A 14,614-nucleotide genomic window follows, 5' to 3' on the forward strand; every position below is an offset into this window, starting at 1 on the left:
TCGGATCACAAGAGAGGGAATTTGTTGAATGCCTATGAGATGGCTTTTTAGAGCAGCTTGTAAGCTTACTCGGGGAAAGGCTCTCTTAGACTGGGTGTTGCGTATTATCCCAGCTCTTATTAGGGAGCTTAATGTAAAGCAACCCTTAGGAAGCAGTGATTATAATATGATTGAATTCATACTGCAATTTGCAATCAGACCCCAACCTGATTTGCCCAATCTCCTTGTATATTGAAGTCCCCCATTACAATTGTGTCACATGTATCAGTATCACAATGGGATAAAGGGAATTACAGAGACGTGAAAGAGGAGTTTGCCCAGGTGTTTTGGAGAAGGATACTGGTGGGATGACAGCAGAACAGAGATGGTTGAAGTTTCTGGGAATAATCCACAAGGTCCAGGATAGATATGTCCCACAGAACTTGTTCTCAAATGTTAGGGCAAGGCAACCGTAGCAGACAAGGGAAGTTAGATGATTGGGAAACATTAAAATCCAACAAAAGGCAACTAAAAAAGCTATAAGAAGAGAAAAGATGAAAAATGAAGGGAAACTAGTAGGATACCAAAAGCATTTTTTAGTTATATAAAGAGTAAAGGGGGGGGGGGGGAGAATTGATATTGGACCACTGGAAAATTATGAGTTAGTAATGCGGGACAAAGAAATGGCAGATGAACTGAATGGGTATTTTGCATCAGTCTTCACTGTGGAATACACTAATAGTGTGCCAGAGGTCTGTGAGTGTCAGGGAGCAGGAGTGAGTGCCATTGCTATTACAAAGGAAAAAGTGCAGGGCAAATTCAAAGATCTTAAGGCGGCTAAGTCACCTGGACCTGATGGATGACATCCCAGAGTTCTGAGAGAGGTCACTGATAACAGTTGCATTGGTCATGATCTTTCAAGAATCACTTGATTCTGGCATGGTCCAGGAGAACTAGAAGATTGCAAATGTCACTCCACTCTTTAAGAAAGAAAGCAAAAAAAAAAGGAAGAAAACTATAGGCCAGTTAGCCTAACCTCGGTGGTTGGGAAAGTGTTGGAGTCTATTATTAAGGATGAGGTTTCAGGGTACGTGGAGACCAATCATAAAATAAGTCAAAGTCAGCAGTTTCTGTAAAGGGAAATCTTACCTTAAAATCTGTTAGAGTTCTTTGAGGAAGTAACAAGCAGGATAGACAAAGGAGAGGCAGGGGATGTCATTTACTTGGATTTTCAGAAGGCATTTGATAAGGTGCCACATGAGCCTGCTTAACAAGATAAAATCCTATGGTGTTACAGGAAAGATACTTGCATGGATAGAGGAATGGCTAACAGGCAGAAGGCAGTGAGTGGGAATACAAGGGGCCTTTTCTGGTTGGCTGCCAGTTACTAGTGGTGTTCCTCAAGGGTCAATATTGGGATAGCTACTTTTCACAGTTTTGGTCATTGATTTAGATAATGGAATTAACGGTTTTGTGGCAAAGTTTGTGAATGATACGAAGATAGGTGGAGGGGAGATAGTGCTGAGGAAGCAATGCGATTGCAGCAGGACTGGGACAAAAGAATGGGCAAAAAAAATGGCAGTTGGAATACAGCGTTAAGAAACGTATGATAACCCATTTTGGTAAAAGGAACAATAGTGTGGACTATTATCTAAATGGGGAGAGGGTTCAAACATCAGAGGTACAGAGGGACTTAGGAGTCCTCTTAAAAGACTCCCAGAAGGTTAATTCACATGCTGAGTCTGTGGTAGAGAAGGCAAATGCAATGTTGGCATTTATTTTAAGGGGAATAGAATATAAAAGCAAGGAGATAATGCTGAACCTTTATAAGACACTAGTCAGGCTGGACTTGGAGTATTGTTAACAGTTCTGGGCCCCATATCTCAGAAAGGATGGGTGTTATTGGAGAGAGTCCAGAGGAGGTTCATGAGGATGATTCCAGGAATGAAGGGGTTAACATATGAGGAGCATTTGCCAGCTTTGGGCCTGTACTCACTGGCATTTAGAAGATTGCATGAGGATCTCATTGAAACTACCAAATGTTGATAGGACGACATCGGGTGTACGTGGTGAGGATATTTCCTCTGGTGTGATTATCCAGAACTAGAGGACACAGCCTCAACATTGAGGAATGACCTTTTAGAACAGAGGTAAGGAGGAATGTTTTTTAGCCAGAGAGTACTGAATCTGTGGAATGCTTTGCCACAAGCTGCAGTGGAGGCTAAGTCCGTGGGTATATGTAAGGCAGAAGTTGATTGCTTACTGATCGGTCAGGGCATCAAAGGATATGGCGAGAAGGCAGGTGTATGGGGTTGAGTGGGATCTGGGATCAGCCATGATGGAATGGCAGAGCAGACGTGATGGGCTGAATATCCTAATTTTGCTCCTATGTCTTATGGTCTTAACGTGCCCACCACCTCCCTCTGGTACTCCTTCCCCTTCCCTTTCTTCCCTAGTCTTCTGCCCTCTCTTATCAGATTCTCCCTTCTCCAGCCCTTTATCTTTCACTAATTAACTTCCTAGCTCTTTACTTCACCCCATACCGTTTCAACTATCACCTGGTACTTCTTCCTCTCCTCCCCCTACCTTCTTATTCTGCCCTCCCCTTCCTTTCCAGTCCTGATGAAGCGTTTCAGCCCAAAATGTTGACTGCTTACTCTTTTCTATAGATGCTGCCTGGCCTGATTATTTCTTCCAGCATTTTGTGTGTGTTGCTTTGGATTTCCAGCATCTGCAGATTTTCTTGTTTATTTTTTTTCTTTTTCAATAATCTTATGTCCTTTGCCATCAAGACAAGATGCTGAATTAGGGGTGGCCTTATGCAAAGCAGCAAAAATTTCCTCTAAATTGAATTTTTCCTAAACCTGTCTGAAATGAATTGACTAAAGTCATGCAATGAAACTTGCCAACTAAACAGAAATTACACTGCTTCCAGCCTCCATCCACTATCCCCTCACATCATACTTCCCTTTGTACTGAGTGCAGCACTGTATGTTTACATATTCACAAGCCAATTGATTCAGAACCTTACCTTGATTTGTTTTCGTCAAAATGAGCACTTGTCTTGATATACCTGGCCAACTCTATCTGCATGTCACCAAATAATGGTACAACCTGCAGTTGCTGCAAAGTGACAAAGATAAAACATTTTAAAGGCATTTTTCATGCAAGTTATCAATTCTGGGTAACTTTCAAATTTAAGTTTTATAATAATAGTCTCACTTTACTACCAAATGGCAAAACAAAACCTTGTCTGAAAATCAAAGTAACAGGCTAAGTCTAAAAGTCTAAATAACACCAGCTTTAAGAAATTCTGGACATATCTCTCTCAAACCAAGGCCAACTAGGCAATGCTTATTTTAAGTGGTGATGATGATGGGAGACATCACGATCAATGTCAATCTTGTCCTCACTGTGACTTTCACATATGGATGTCAAAGGAGGAATGGGGTAGAGAATTAAAGTGGCAAGCTATTGTGGTTTCTTGCACTGCACCAAAAAGACCTATTACATCCTTTAGGACTCAATACTGGATTTAACTATTTCATCTGTCTTTTCTCCGAATATCAGAAATGGCTAGATCTGCTACAAATTTAACCATTGGTAAGATTAACTGAGTTTTTTCTTTCTTTAGACACAAATGGATCTGTTGGGCGCTTCCAAATTTGTTTTACCAACCCCTCCCCCACTCGCAACAACTTAAGATATATAGTGGATTCTAGTTAATTAAGACACATTGGGACCAGGACATTTTGGCCTAGTTAAGTGGCTACCCCAACTACCAAAAATTTTGTGGAAATAGTTAAAAAGGAATCAAAAGACAAAATGAGTAACAAATAATCTAGTCTTCAAATGAAATACAGAAAAAAATAGAACACTACTAATAGTACTACCATACTATAAAACTGTGCATTAGTTTCTAATAGTTTTTGATGATAGAATTCATCCAATGTACAATGGCGTATTCTGTTGATTGACTGTAAATGAACAAAATCAGTGCAGACACCTGGTGCAGATAATGGACTGCCTTCATTGCCTTCCTGTATGAAGTAGTGTCACAGTCTAACAGTAAATTACGACCCTTCATTTATCTCTGCCAATGGGTTATGAGTAGTGACAGACAGATGGCTTTTAATTTGGTCCAGTCACAAAATGATCAAAAATCACTGCTTTGGAATCAGCATTCGTCAACCCAAATGGAAAACAAAACACAAGCACATGCAACTGACGTGATATAAAACTGTTTGCTCTAAGGACAGAGCAGTGTCTTATTAAGCACACAAATGCACATGACTGACGCTAGTTAGACACTGTTTGACATGTGGAGTACTTCCAGCATTTGTTTGATTTCAATTTTCACTAGATAGTGAATAGATTAGCAACTCCTTCCCTTAAAGGTGCTTTGATCAATACAGGTTGGTTAAAGAAGGCTAATTTGACAGAAGATAATCATTGTAGGGCTGGGGTGGTTAGAAATGTGGCTTATCCAGGTAACCAGGTTTTTCAATTTCAAGAAACAAGACCTAGGAAAATGATCAACTGGGTACATATGTGCATTCGTAATTACCTAATTTCTCTTCAGTTTGTGCCCTGATCCAGTGGACTGCTTTGTCCACCCATATCATAAATAATCCAGTTTTCTTAAACCTGATTTACTAGACTCATACCATCCTCCCAGTGAAAATGATTCTCAACTATATTTAAGTAACTCCTAACAAATGCTATTCTGCAATACTCCGCTGAGAACATCAGGTAAATGTTGAGGTTGATAAACTTACGTGGATGCAGACAAAAAGTAAAAGTGGGTCAAGTATTTAAGTGATTTCTTTCAGGAACATTTTTTTGTTATTTAGCTTCAACACCTAATCATGCTCAAAGAGAACACTGATCAGGTGCTACAAACATCGCATATGGAGATAATACTGAGCCTTTAATAAGACACTAGTCAGGCTGCACTTAACAGTATTATCAACAGTTTTGGGCCACATATCTCAGAAAAGAGTCCAGAGGAGGTTCATGAGGATGATTCCGGGAATGAAGGGAGTAACATATGACAAACAAGAGAAAATCTGCAGATGGTAGAAATCCAAATATCACACACAAAATGTTGGAGGAACTCAGCAGAGCAGGCAGCATCTGTGGAAAAAAGTGGTCGACATTTCGGGCCGAGACTCTTTGGCAGGACTGGAATAAAAAAAGATGAGGGTTAGATTTAAAAGGTGGGGGAGGGGAGAGAGAAACACATGGTGATAGGTGAAACTGGGAGGGGAAGGGATGAAGTAAAGAACTGGGAAGTTAACTGGTGAAAGAGATATAGGGCTGGAAAAGGAGTAGTCCAATAGGAAAGAACAGAAAGCCATGGAAGAAAGAGGGGGTTGGAGTACCAGGGAGAGGCAATGAGCAGGGCAAGGAGATAAAGTAAGAGAGGGATAAGGGGATGGGGAATTGTGAAGTGGGGTGGGTGGGGGCATTACCAGAAGTTCAAGAAATCAATGTTTGTGCCATCAGGTTGGAGGCTACCCAGATGGAATATAAGATTTTGTTCCTCCAACCTGAGTGAGGCCTCATTGTGACAGCAGAGGAGGCCATGGATTGACATATCAGAATGGGAATGGGAAGTAGATTTAAAATAGATGGCCATTGGGAGATCCTGATTCTACTGGCAGATGGAGCATAGGTGCTTGGCAAAATTATCTCCCAATCTACGTCAGGTCTCACTGTTATATAGGAGGCCACATTGGGAGCATCGACCACAGTATATGACCCCGACAGACTCACAAGCAAATTGTCCTCTCACCTGGAAGAACTGCTTGGGGTCCTGAATGATAGTGAGGCAGAAGGTGCAGGCACAAGTGTAGCACTTGTTCCGCTTGCAAGATAAGTGCTAGGAGGAAGATCAGCAGGGAGGGACTATTGGACAAGGGAATTGCATAGGGAGAGATTCCTGCGGAAAGCAGAAAGTTGGGGGGGTGGGGGAGATGTGCTTTGGTGTTGAAGCATATCTTTCCCTTCCCACACACTTTTTGCTTTCCACAGGGATCACTCCCTACTTGACTCCCTGGTCCATTCGTCCTTTCCCACTGATCTCCCTCCTAGCACTTATCCTTGGAAGCAGAACAAGAGCTACACCTGTTGAAGCGCATCATCCCTTCCCCCCACCTTCTGCTTTCTGCAGGGATCTCTGAATTCACAACTCCCTCGTCCATTCTTCCCTCCCACTGATCTCCCTCCTGGCATTTATCCTTGCAAGCAGAACAAGTGCTATACCTGCCCCTACGCCACCATTCAGGGCCCCAAACAGTCAGTTGACACTTCACATGTGCTTCTGTTGGGGTCATATATTGTGTCCTTCAGGTTTCACCTATCACCTTGTGCTTTTTCTCCACCCCCCCCCCCCCCACCTTTTAAATCTACTCATCCGTTTTTTATCCAGTCCTGCCAAAGGGTCTCGGCCTGAAACGTCGACGATACTTTTTTCCATTAACACATGAGAAGCTGAGCCTGTGCTCACTGGAATTTAGAAGAATGTGGGGGGGGGGGGTGGAATCTTTCTGAAACCTACTGAATGTTGAAAGGACTAGGTAGGGTGGATGTGGGGAGGCTGTTTCCTGTGGTAGGGATATCCAAAACTAGAGGGCAAAGCCTTAAATTTGAGGGGCGACCCATTAGAACAGAGGTAAGGAGGAGCTTGTTTCACCAGAGTAGTAGATCTGTGAAATGCTCTGCCACAGACTGCGGTGGAGGCCACCTGTGGGTATATTTAAGGCGGAAGCTGATCATTTCCCGATCTGTCAGGGGATCAAAGGATATGGCGAGAAGGCAGGTGTATGGGATTGAGTGGGATCCAGGATCAGCCATGATGGAATGGCGGAACAGACTCAATGAGCTGAATTGCCTAATTTTGCTCCTATGTCTTATGGCCTTGCATCACATTGTTCTCAGCATAAAACATCCTTTATTCTTTAGATAACTTGTGCATAAAGTATTAAATGCTAACAATAAGGAGGCCTGGCAAGGAAATGTGCTCTAGAGTTTGACCTAGTATAATTTCACATGCCCTGAAGTGCCCAAACAAACCCATGATAAATTTATTAGACATTTGTCTATACAGCAATCATCTTTCTCTGCATATTGTGCAATTAATGATTAAACAAAGGGAGAAAAACAGTTAACAGGTGAGCAATAACTACCTGATAAATGCAAGCACAAATTTTATTGCACAATAAAAAAAACAGACTTTTAATTCCTGGGCACATAATAATCTTTTAAAAAGTGCAACAACCTTTTTCAAACCAAGTACAAAACAGAAAGGTAAAGAGCTGTTGACTTAAAATTGCCTTTTGCTGGATTTCTTAATCAATTACTTTAAGTACAAAATCAAAAATCTCTATTTTCTTGTATTTCATGGCACTATTAATTTCCTTTAAAACAAGACGCTAATAGATGACATGCAGTACATCATTGACAGTCTATGCCTTCTGAATTTTCTTTTCCCTTAATGAATTTTAATATTTTGAAAAACTATGTTTTCAAGATGTAGCACCTAATGTCTTAACATGCATAATTACTGAACTATAAAGAAAGATACAAAAAAAACATGTCTACCTAGAAAAACAGATCCAAAGATAAAACCGTTGTTGTTTTCATTAGTTCAAGAGAAAATGATATCTCCTTACCTTGAAAAATTTATCAACTTTGCTCAAGTGTATTCGTTTCTTGGCATCCAATTTGTATATGTTGCTTACACTTCCATCCATAAGGTACAGACCAAAGCCCATCACCTGTAAAATATTCTTATTTGAAACACTTGGTACAAAATGCTTTTTTAAAGATATAACTGATGAAATGATGCTAGATGACTACTGAGGTCTGGATTGTTCATACTTTGTTTCAGAGTAGAAACTTTTAAATGGGAAGTAATGCTGCTTTCTACAGCATTTACTAACAAAATAATTTTTTGCTTGCTCATTGAAATTACCAGCTATCTTCCAGCAACGTAAAGAGTGAATGATTAAAAAAAGATAATGAAACATTTTGTCATAAGTTCTGTTTAATTAAATCACAAAATCTGGACACTGTCCCTGCAGAATACTCCCTTCTAATTGAGTCAAAATCTGGGTGTGTGCAGACAGCAGCTAACCAACTTGCAAAATGCCAGACAGGACATCCAAGGATGAAATGAGGGTAGTATTTACAGATTTCAGCGACCCCCCCGAAAGGTGGCGGCCCAGGCAGACGTGCTGTGGAAAGCCAAGAGGGAGAGCGTGGCGTCCGACAGTCAGATTACCAGGCCACGCGCCCAACAGCAGACCAGACAAGGCCCGGCAGGGGGGCACACACAACACAGAGGCAGGAGTGAGCAGGACAGTGAACAATGGTGTTTCTACCACCAGCGGTGGGGCACAGAAGCCCGCCGTTGTCGCCCGCCCTGCAAGGGCCAGGGCCAGCTGCCGTTCACGGACTGCAAATAATTGACCTTTGCATTCACGAAGATGTCCAATCCCTGGTCGGCTCGCCAGCAGTGACATCTGTCTTAAATCTCCGAGTACACGATGGACATCCAGCATGTCTCGGGAAAGGACAACGTCATGGTGGACGCACTCTCCAGGCCAGCTTCCAGGCCCTGTCCCTGGGGGTGGACTATGCAGCACTGGCTGAGGCGCAGCAGGCAGACGACGAGATGCCCAGCTACAGAACCGCAGTCTCGGGTTTGCAGCTGCAAGACTTTCTCGTAGACCCAGGTGAGAGGACCCTCCTGTGTGACATGGCTACCGGCCAACCTTGCCCCATTGTCCCGGCAGCCTGGAGGCAGCGAGTTTTCGACTCCAAACACGGTTTGGCACACCCATCTATCAGGACAACCGTCCGGCTGGTCTCCAGCAAGTTCGCGTGGCACGGACTTCGCAAGCAGGTCAGTGAATGGGCCAGAACATGCGTGCAGTGCCAAACAGCCAAGGTGCAGCGGCACACTAAAGCCCCGCCGCAGCAGTTCGAACCCACCCACCGGTGGTTCGACCACATTCATGTGGATATCGTGGGCCCCCTACCAGTGTCCCGAGGAGCATGGTACATCCTAACTATGGTAGACCGGTTCACGAGGTGACCAGAGGCTGTCACCCCACCTGGCATCAACAATCATTCCAGGTCAAAGTCACTTAAATCATTTTTCTGAACAAATGAACATCTTGACCATGTCTGCATTCTTTTTTTTTAAACATTGAATTGCCGGCACATGATTGGCTTATTAAATATTTGCATTAACAAAGTTTTCAGGAGTACCTAATAATGTTGCCATTGAGTGTATTTCTCTTTGTAGTCTGATTAATGTAACTTTTATCTAATGAAGTAAACACTCCCAACAAGCTATTTTCAACACACCATTCAAGTATTGTATGGCCAAAATTTACTGAGGGTAAATTATTCTATAAGCTCATAAGCTGATGAGTGATACATAATTCTAGCTATATAATTTGTACAACCTCTGTGAAATTTAAAAAGGAACATATACCTTCAGCAGCATGTGCTTTTCACCAGGAGTAAGGTACATTCTGTTCTCATAGTAATCAATACAAATATTTACAATGTCAGCAAGAAGCTCCTCATAGCCTGGAATGACTTCAAGTTGCTGCTGGAGAGACTGTAAAGAGAACATATATTAATAAGAAATTTGATACACAAAACAACAATTTGCTTTTCAGACAGCAAAAGTCCACAATACTTCACAAAATAATGAAGTAATTCACTTTACACAATAGTCTTTTTGTCTTAACATTTTCACTAGGTATTAATGAGCTGGAAATGCACTCAATGCAGTAGATAATCTCTTACTGCCTGAGATGAAGCAGAAAGCATCCAAAAGTTCATGCTACTGTTGAAGGCAACATGAAAGGAGGTATATCCATCCAAGCATTTCATGGCTGGGTTACCAAGGTTCAACTCAAGCTTTTCAAATTAATTTTCCTACCTTCTTGGTCTGGAAAAATTCATCATTAATGCTGCATTTATCATTAATCCTCAAATATTAATACACAGAACATTTCTAACAAATACAATGGAACAAATCATTATTCCACCAAACCCTGATATTTTGCTGGTTAAGGAATGAATGCTAAAAAGCATTTATTTAAAAAGGAGTTAAGATGTTATACGTTTACTTGAACAGGGTGACAAGCCCAGTTTGGTGTCATATCTGAAAGATGAACATCCAAACATAAAGAGTCATAAATGTTCAAATCCTGGAATGAAGTTTACGTCCTAACTTTCCAACTCAAAAGTGAAATTATTACCAAAATATTTATACAATACTACAAAAAAGCTTTGTTTCATATAATTTTCAAATAACTTGTATTAATTGGTATATTCAGACAGACTTATTGAAATAATTCAATAGGTCCTTCTTGAGGCTCAGAAATATAATTATGGGTCACATTTACCTGAGTAATTTTGTTGTGATTTGCAAGAAACATGGACAGGTTTTGAGATTCTTGTATAGATTGTGGGTCTGACATTTTACGAAGAAACTGGGCAGCTCTGAAACAAAGTTTAATTTCAATGATCATTCAGTGATTACAAGTTCAATATTACACATACTGTTATAAAACCTATTTCAAAAGTACACACTTCTTTCCATTCAAATTTCTTAGTTGTCAAGCAATAGAGCACAAATACAAGCCCTTTGGCCCAATGAGTCCAGACCAGCCATGGTGCCTACCCAACTGGTCCCAATTTCCTGTGTTCAGCCCATATCTCTCCAAGCCCTGTCCCTTATGTATCTATGCAAATGGTTCTTAAATTACACGATTATACCTGCCTCAGCTACTTCCTTCCATATACTTTCGCACACAAGTGTGTTAAGTTGGTACTCGGGCCCCTCTAACATCTTTCCTCTCTCCTCTCACCCTAAATCTATGCCCCGAAGTTTTGGATTCCTCTACCCTGGGAGACCACCTTATCTATGCCTTGTTTAAACATTTCTACCAAACCACCCCTCATTTTCCGATATTCCAAAGAATAAAAACCTAGTCTGGCCAACCTCTCCGTTTAACTCAGTCCCCGGCAACATCCTCAGAAATCTTTTCTGCACTTTTTCCAGCTTAACAATATAGAATCTACATCGTACTATTATTTAAATTGGTATGACTCAATTACGACAAACTTTAACAAATGAGTTAGGTACCACTCTCCAATGAAATTCCAGATTATAACAATAATAAATTGATGTACAGAGGGATCAAGTCTATAGTTCACTGAAAGCAGCCAATCAAGTAGACAGTGTAGTAAAAATGGGACATTAACTTCATTGGTCATGCCATAGGGTATAAGAGATTAGAAGTCATTTTCCATCTCTATAAAACTTGGGTTTAGCCACATTGGGAATCGCATCTGCAATTCTAGTTGTCTTATTACAGGAAGGATATGGAGGCTTTTGAAAAGGGTTCAGAAGAGGTATACTAGGATCCTGGCCAAATTAGAGGACATGAGCTATGATGAGAGGTTGGACAAACTTGGCCATTTTCTCTAGAGCATCTGAGGCTGAGGGAAAACCTGATAGAAGTTTGAAGATTATGAGAGGCACAGACAGTTAGAATTTTTTTCCCAGGGTAGAAATATCAAATCCTAGTGGATATACATTTAAGCCAATGGGTGGGTGGGGGAGGTTGAAGGAGTTGGATAAGAGTTTAAAGGAGATGTGTGCAGTACATATTTTATACCGAATGGTAGGCTCTTGGAATGAGCTGCACATAAATATGCAGAGAATGGAGGAATATGGATCATGTATCAGCACAAGATACTCAGTTTAATTTGACATTGTGTTCTGTGCATATATTGTGGGCCAAAGGATATGTTCGTGCACTATATTGTTCTATAAAATCGAATTACCTTGAATCTTTGGCTAGTAAGTGTAAACATTACTAGTCAAAGCATATCAATGTGAAGAAGACGCTCTGCTGTAATGGTTCGGCAATGAATAGGCCCATTCAGCCCACAAAGTTGTGACAATCTTGATGCCAATTAAAACTAAATGTTCTTCTCCTGTGTACCATCAACATTCTTCCATTCGCTTCATATTCATGTGTCTATCTAAAAACCGCCTAAACTCAATAAGATTGACCCATTCCACTAGTGATCCTGCTAACCTATTCCAAGCACCTACCACCCTCTGTGTAAAAACCTGCCCCTCACATCACCTCTCAGCCCCTCTCCCCAATCTTAAAATCATGCCCTCTGGTATTTGACAACTCAGCGCTGGGGAACAGATTCTGACCGCCTACCCTACTTGTCTGTCATAATTTTAAAATTTGTGTCTGGTCTCCCCTTAGCCTCCAACGCTTTAGGGAGAACAGCCCAAGTTTGTTCAGCCTTTGTTTTGTGGCTCATACTCGCTAATCCAGGCAGCATCCTGGCAACCCTCTCCTGCACCCTCTCCAGTCTCCACATTCTTCCAATAATGGGGCAGCCAGGACTGCACGCAGTACTCTGTGATCTAAAGTTTAGTAACAATAATAATAATAATTATCCCGAGTCCAAAATTCTTTTGTTACAGCAGCAACATTTAAAAATACACTTAGTGTGCAGATCCAGTCACAAACAAGAGAAAATCTGAGCAACATACACACAATGCTGGAGGAACTCAGCAGGCCAGGCAGCATCCATAAAGAGAGTACAGTCCACGTTTCAGGCCAAAACCTTTCAGCAGGACTGGAGAAAAAAGCTGAGGAGTAGATTTAGAAGGTAGGGGGAAGGGAGAAAGAAACAAGGTAATATGTGACACCTGAAAGGGGAGGGATGAAGTTAAGAGCTGGGAAGTAAATTGGTGAAAGAGACAGAAGGCCATGGAAGAAAGAAAAGGGAGGAGGAGCATCAGAGGGAGGAGATGGGCAGGCAAGGATGTGAGAGGGAAAAGAGGATGGGAAATGATGAAGGAGAGGGGGAATGGGGGGGCATTACCAGAAGTTAGAGAAATCGATGTTCATGCCTGCCCAGCGCCCCCCTCTGATGCTCCTCTTCCCTTTTCTTTCTTCCACGGCCTTCTGCCTTGTTCACCAATTTACTTCCCAGCTCTTAACTTCATCCCTCCCCCTTCAGGTTTCATCTTGTGTTTCTCTCTCCCCTCCCCCCACATTTTAAATCTACTCAGTTTTTTTCTCCAGTCCTGCCGAAGGGTTTCGACTGTACTCTTTTCCTACATGCTGCCTGGCCTGCTGAGCTCCTCCAGCATTGTGTGTGTGTTGTAGCAATGTGCAGACATAACTAATAAAAACATACAGAATAACAATATACACAATAATATATCAAAGTGCAATAATAATCTAAGAAATAATAAAGCAGAGATGATTGCACCATGACATGTTCTCTGTCATACAGAGATGAACTATTGTAATATGCTTATTGCATTTGGTGGAAAAGATTTTCTGTAATAATCCTTATGACAGCGGAGCTGAATGAGTCTGTTCAAAAAGGTGCTCTGTTGCTTATTCAGTAGGTCATGGAGAGCAGCAAGACTTCCTCACCCTTATACTCAACTCCTGCTCCCACTAATGAAGGCAAGCATTTAATATGCCTTCTTTATACCTCATCCACTTGCAAAGCCACTTTCAGTAAACTTATGGACTTGGACTCCCAAGATTCCTCTGTACCTCAATGTAATAAGGGTCTAACATTAACTGCTTACGTTCTCCTTTTTTTGTCCTTCCAATATGTAACAACTAAAACACTGACCTAATTAAATTCTATTTGCTACTTCTCTGTTCATATCCATAACTGATCTATCTATATCCTGCCATATTCTTTGACAGTCCTCTACACGGTCCATAAACTCTAACAATCTTGGTCTCATCCACAAACTTGCTAATCCACCATCTACATTTTCATCCAATTCATTGAAATACTGTTCATCACAAACAACTGAGGTCCGAGCACAGATCCCTATGGAATACCACTGGTCACGGATTTCCAGCCAGAATAAGAGCCTTTTATCCCTATAGGAAAGCCAGTTCTGAACTCAAGCTTTCATTTCACCCAAAATCCCATACATCTTTAACTTCCAATTCAACCTACCACAAAGGACCTCATCAAATGCCTTTCTAAAGGTCCAGATAGATAACGTTCATTACATTACCCACATCAAGCTCCTTTGGCACCTCCTCAAGAATCTCAATCAAGCTTGTAAGGCATGAGCTGTCTGCACAAAGCCACGCTAACAGTCTCCAAGGCAGTCATACCTTTCTAAATGCACATAATGTCCTTTCCATTAGCTTCCATACCACTGATGTGAGGGTCACCGGCCTATAGTTATCTGGATTATGCCTACTTCTTTTCTTGAGTAAATGCACAACAGTTTGCATATTCCAGTCCTCTGGGACCTCACCTGTGAGCACACAATGATGTCTGTCATAGCCTAACATTTTCCTCACTTGTTTCCTTCAATATACCGGGATATATGCCATCAAGCCCTCAGGACTTGTCCACTTTAATGCTTCTCAGAAGACCGAGCACAGTAGCGTGCTCCATTCTGCTTTCATAATCCTCCAAATCCTTCTCTTCGGTAAGTAAGAACACAAAGTACTCATTTAATAGCTCTCCCACTTACTCAGTTTTCTATGACCTTCACTTTTCAAGTAGCTTTAAAGATGAA

The 14,614-nt window shown here is 41.5% G+C and overlaps 1 protein-coding gene across 4 annotated transcripts in view; it reads right to left on the reverse strand.

The window, feature by feature from the left end:
• cyfip1 (cytoplasmic FMR1 interacting protein 1) overlaps positions 1–14,614 on the reverse strand; it is a 155,970-nt gene that overhangs the window by 85,694 nt on the left and 55,662 nt on the right. For all 4 annotated transcript variants that reach the window (XM_073044136.1, XM_073044133.1, XM_073044135.1 and 1 more), the window contains exons 8-11: positions 10,413–10,509; positions 9,488–9,616; positions 7,656–7,760; positions 3,011–3,102 (exon numbers count right to left, since the gene is read on the reverse strand). In XM_073044136.1, coding sequence (XP_072900237.1) covers positions 3,011–3,102; positions 7,656–7,760; positions 9,488–9,616; positions 10,413–10,509 — 423 coding nt within the window. The remainder of the gene's footprint in view (positions 1–3,010; positions 3,103–7,655; positions 7,761–9,487; positions 9,617–10,412; positions 10,510–14,614) is intronic.

This window comes from Hemitrygon akajei, chromosome 4 (genome assembly GCF_048418815.1).
Source record: "Hemitrygon akajei chromosome 4, sHemAka1.3, whole genome shotgun sequence".
NCBI lineage: Eukaryota > Metazoa > Chordata > Chondrichthyes > Myliobatiformes > Dasyatidae > Hemitrygon > Hemitrygon akajei.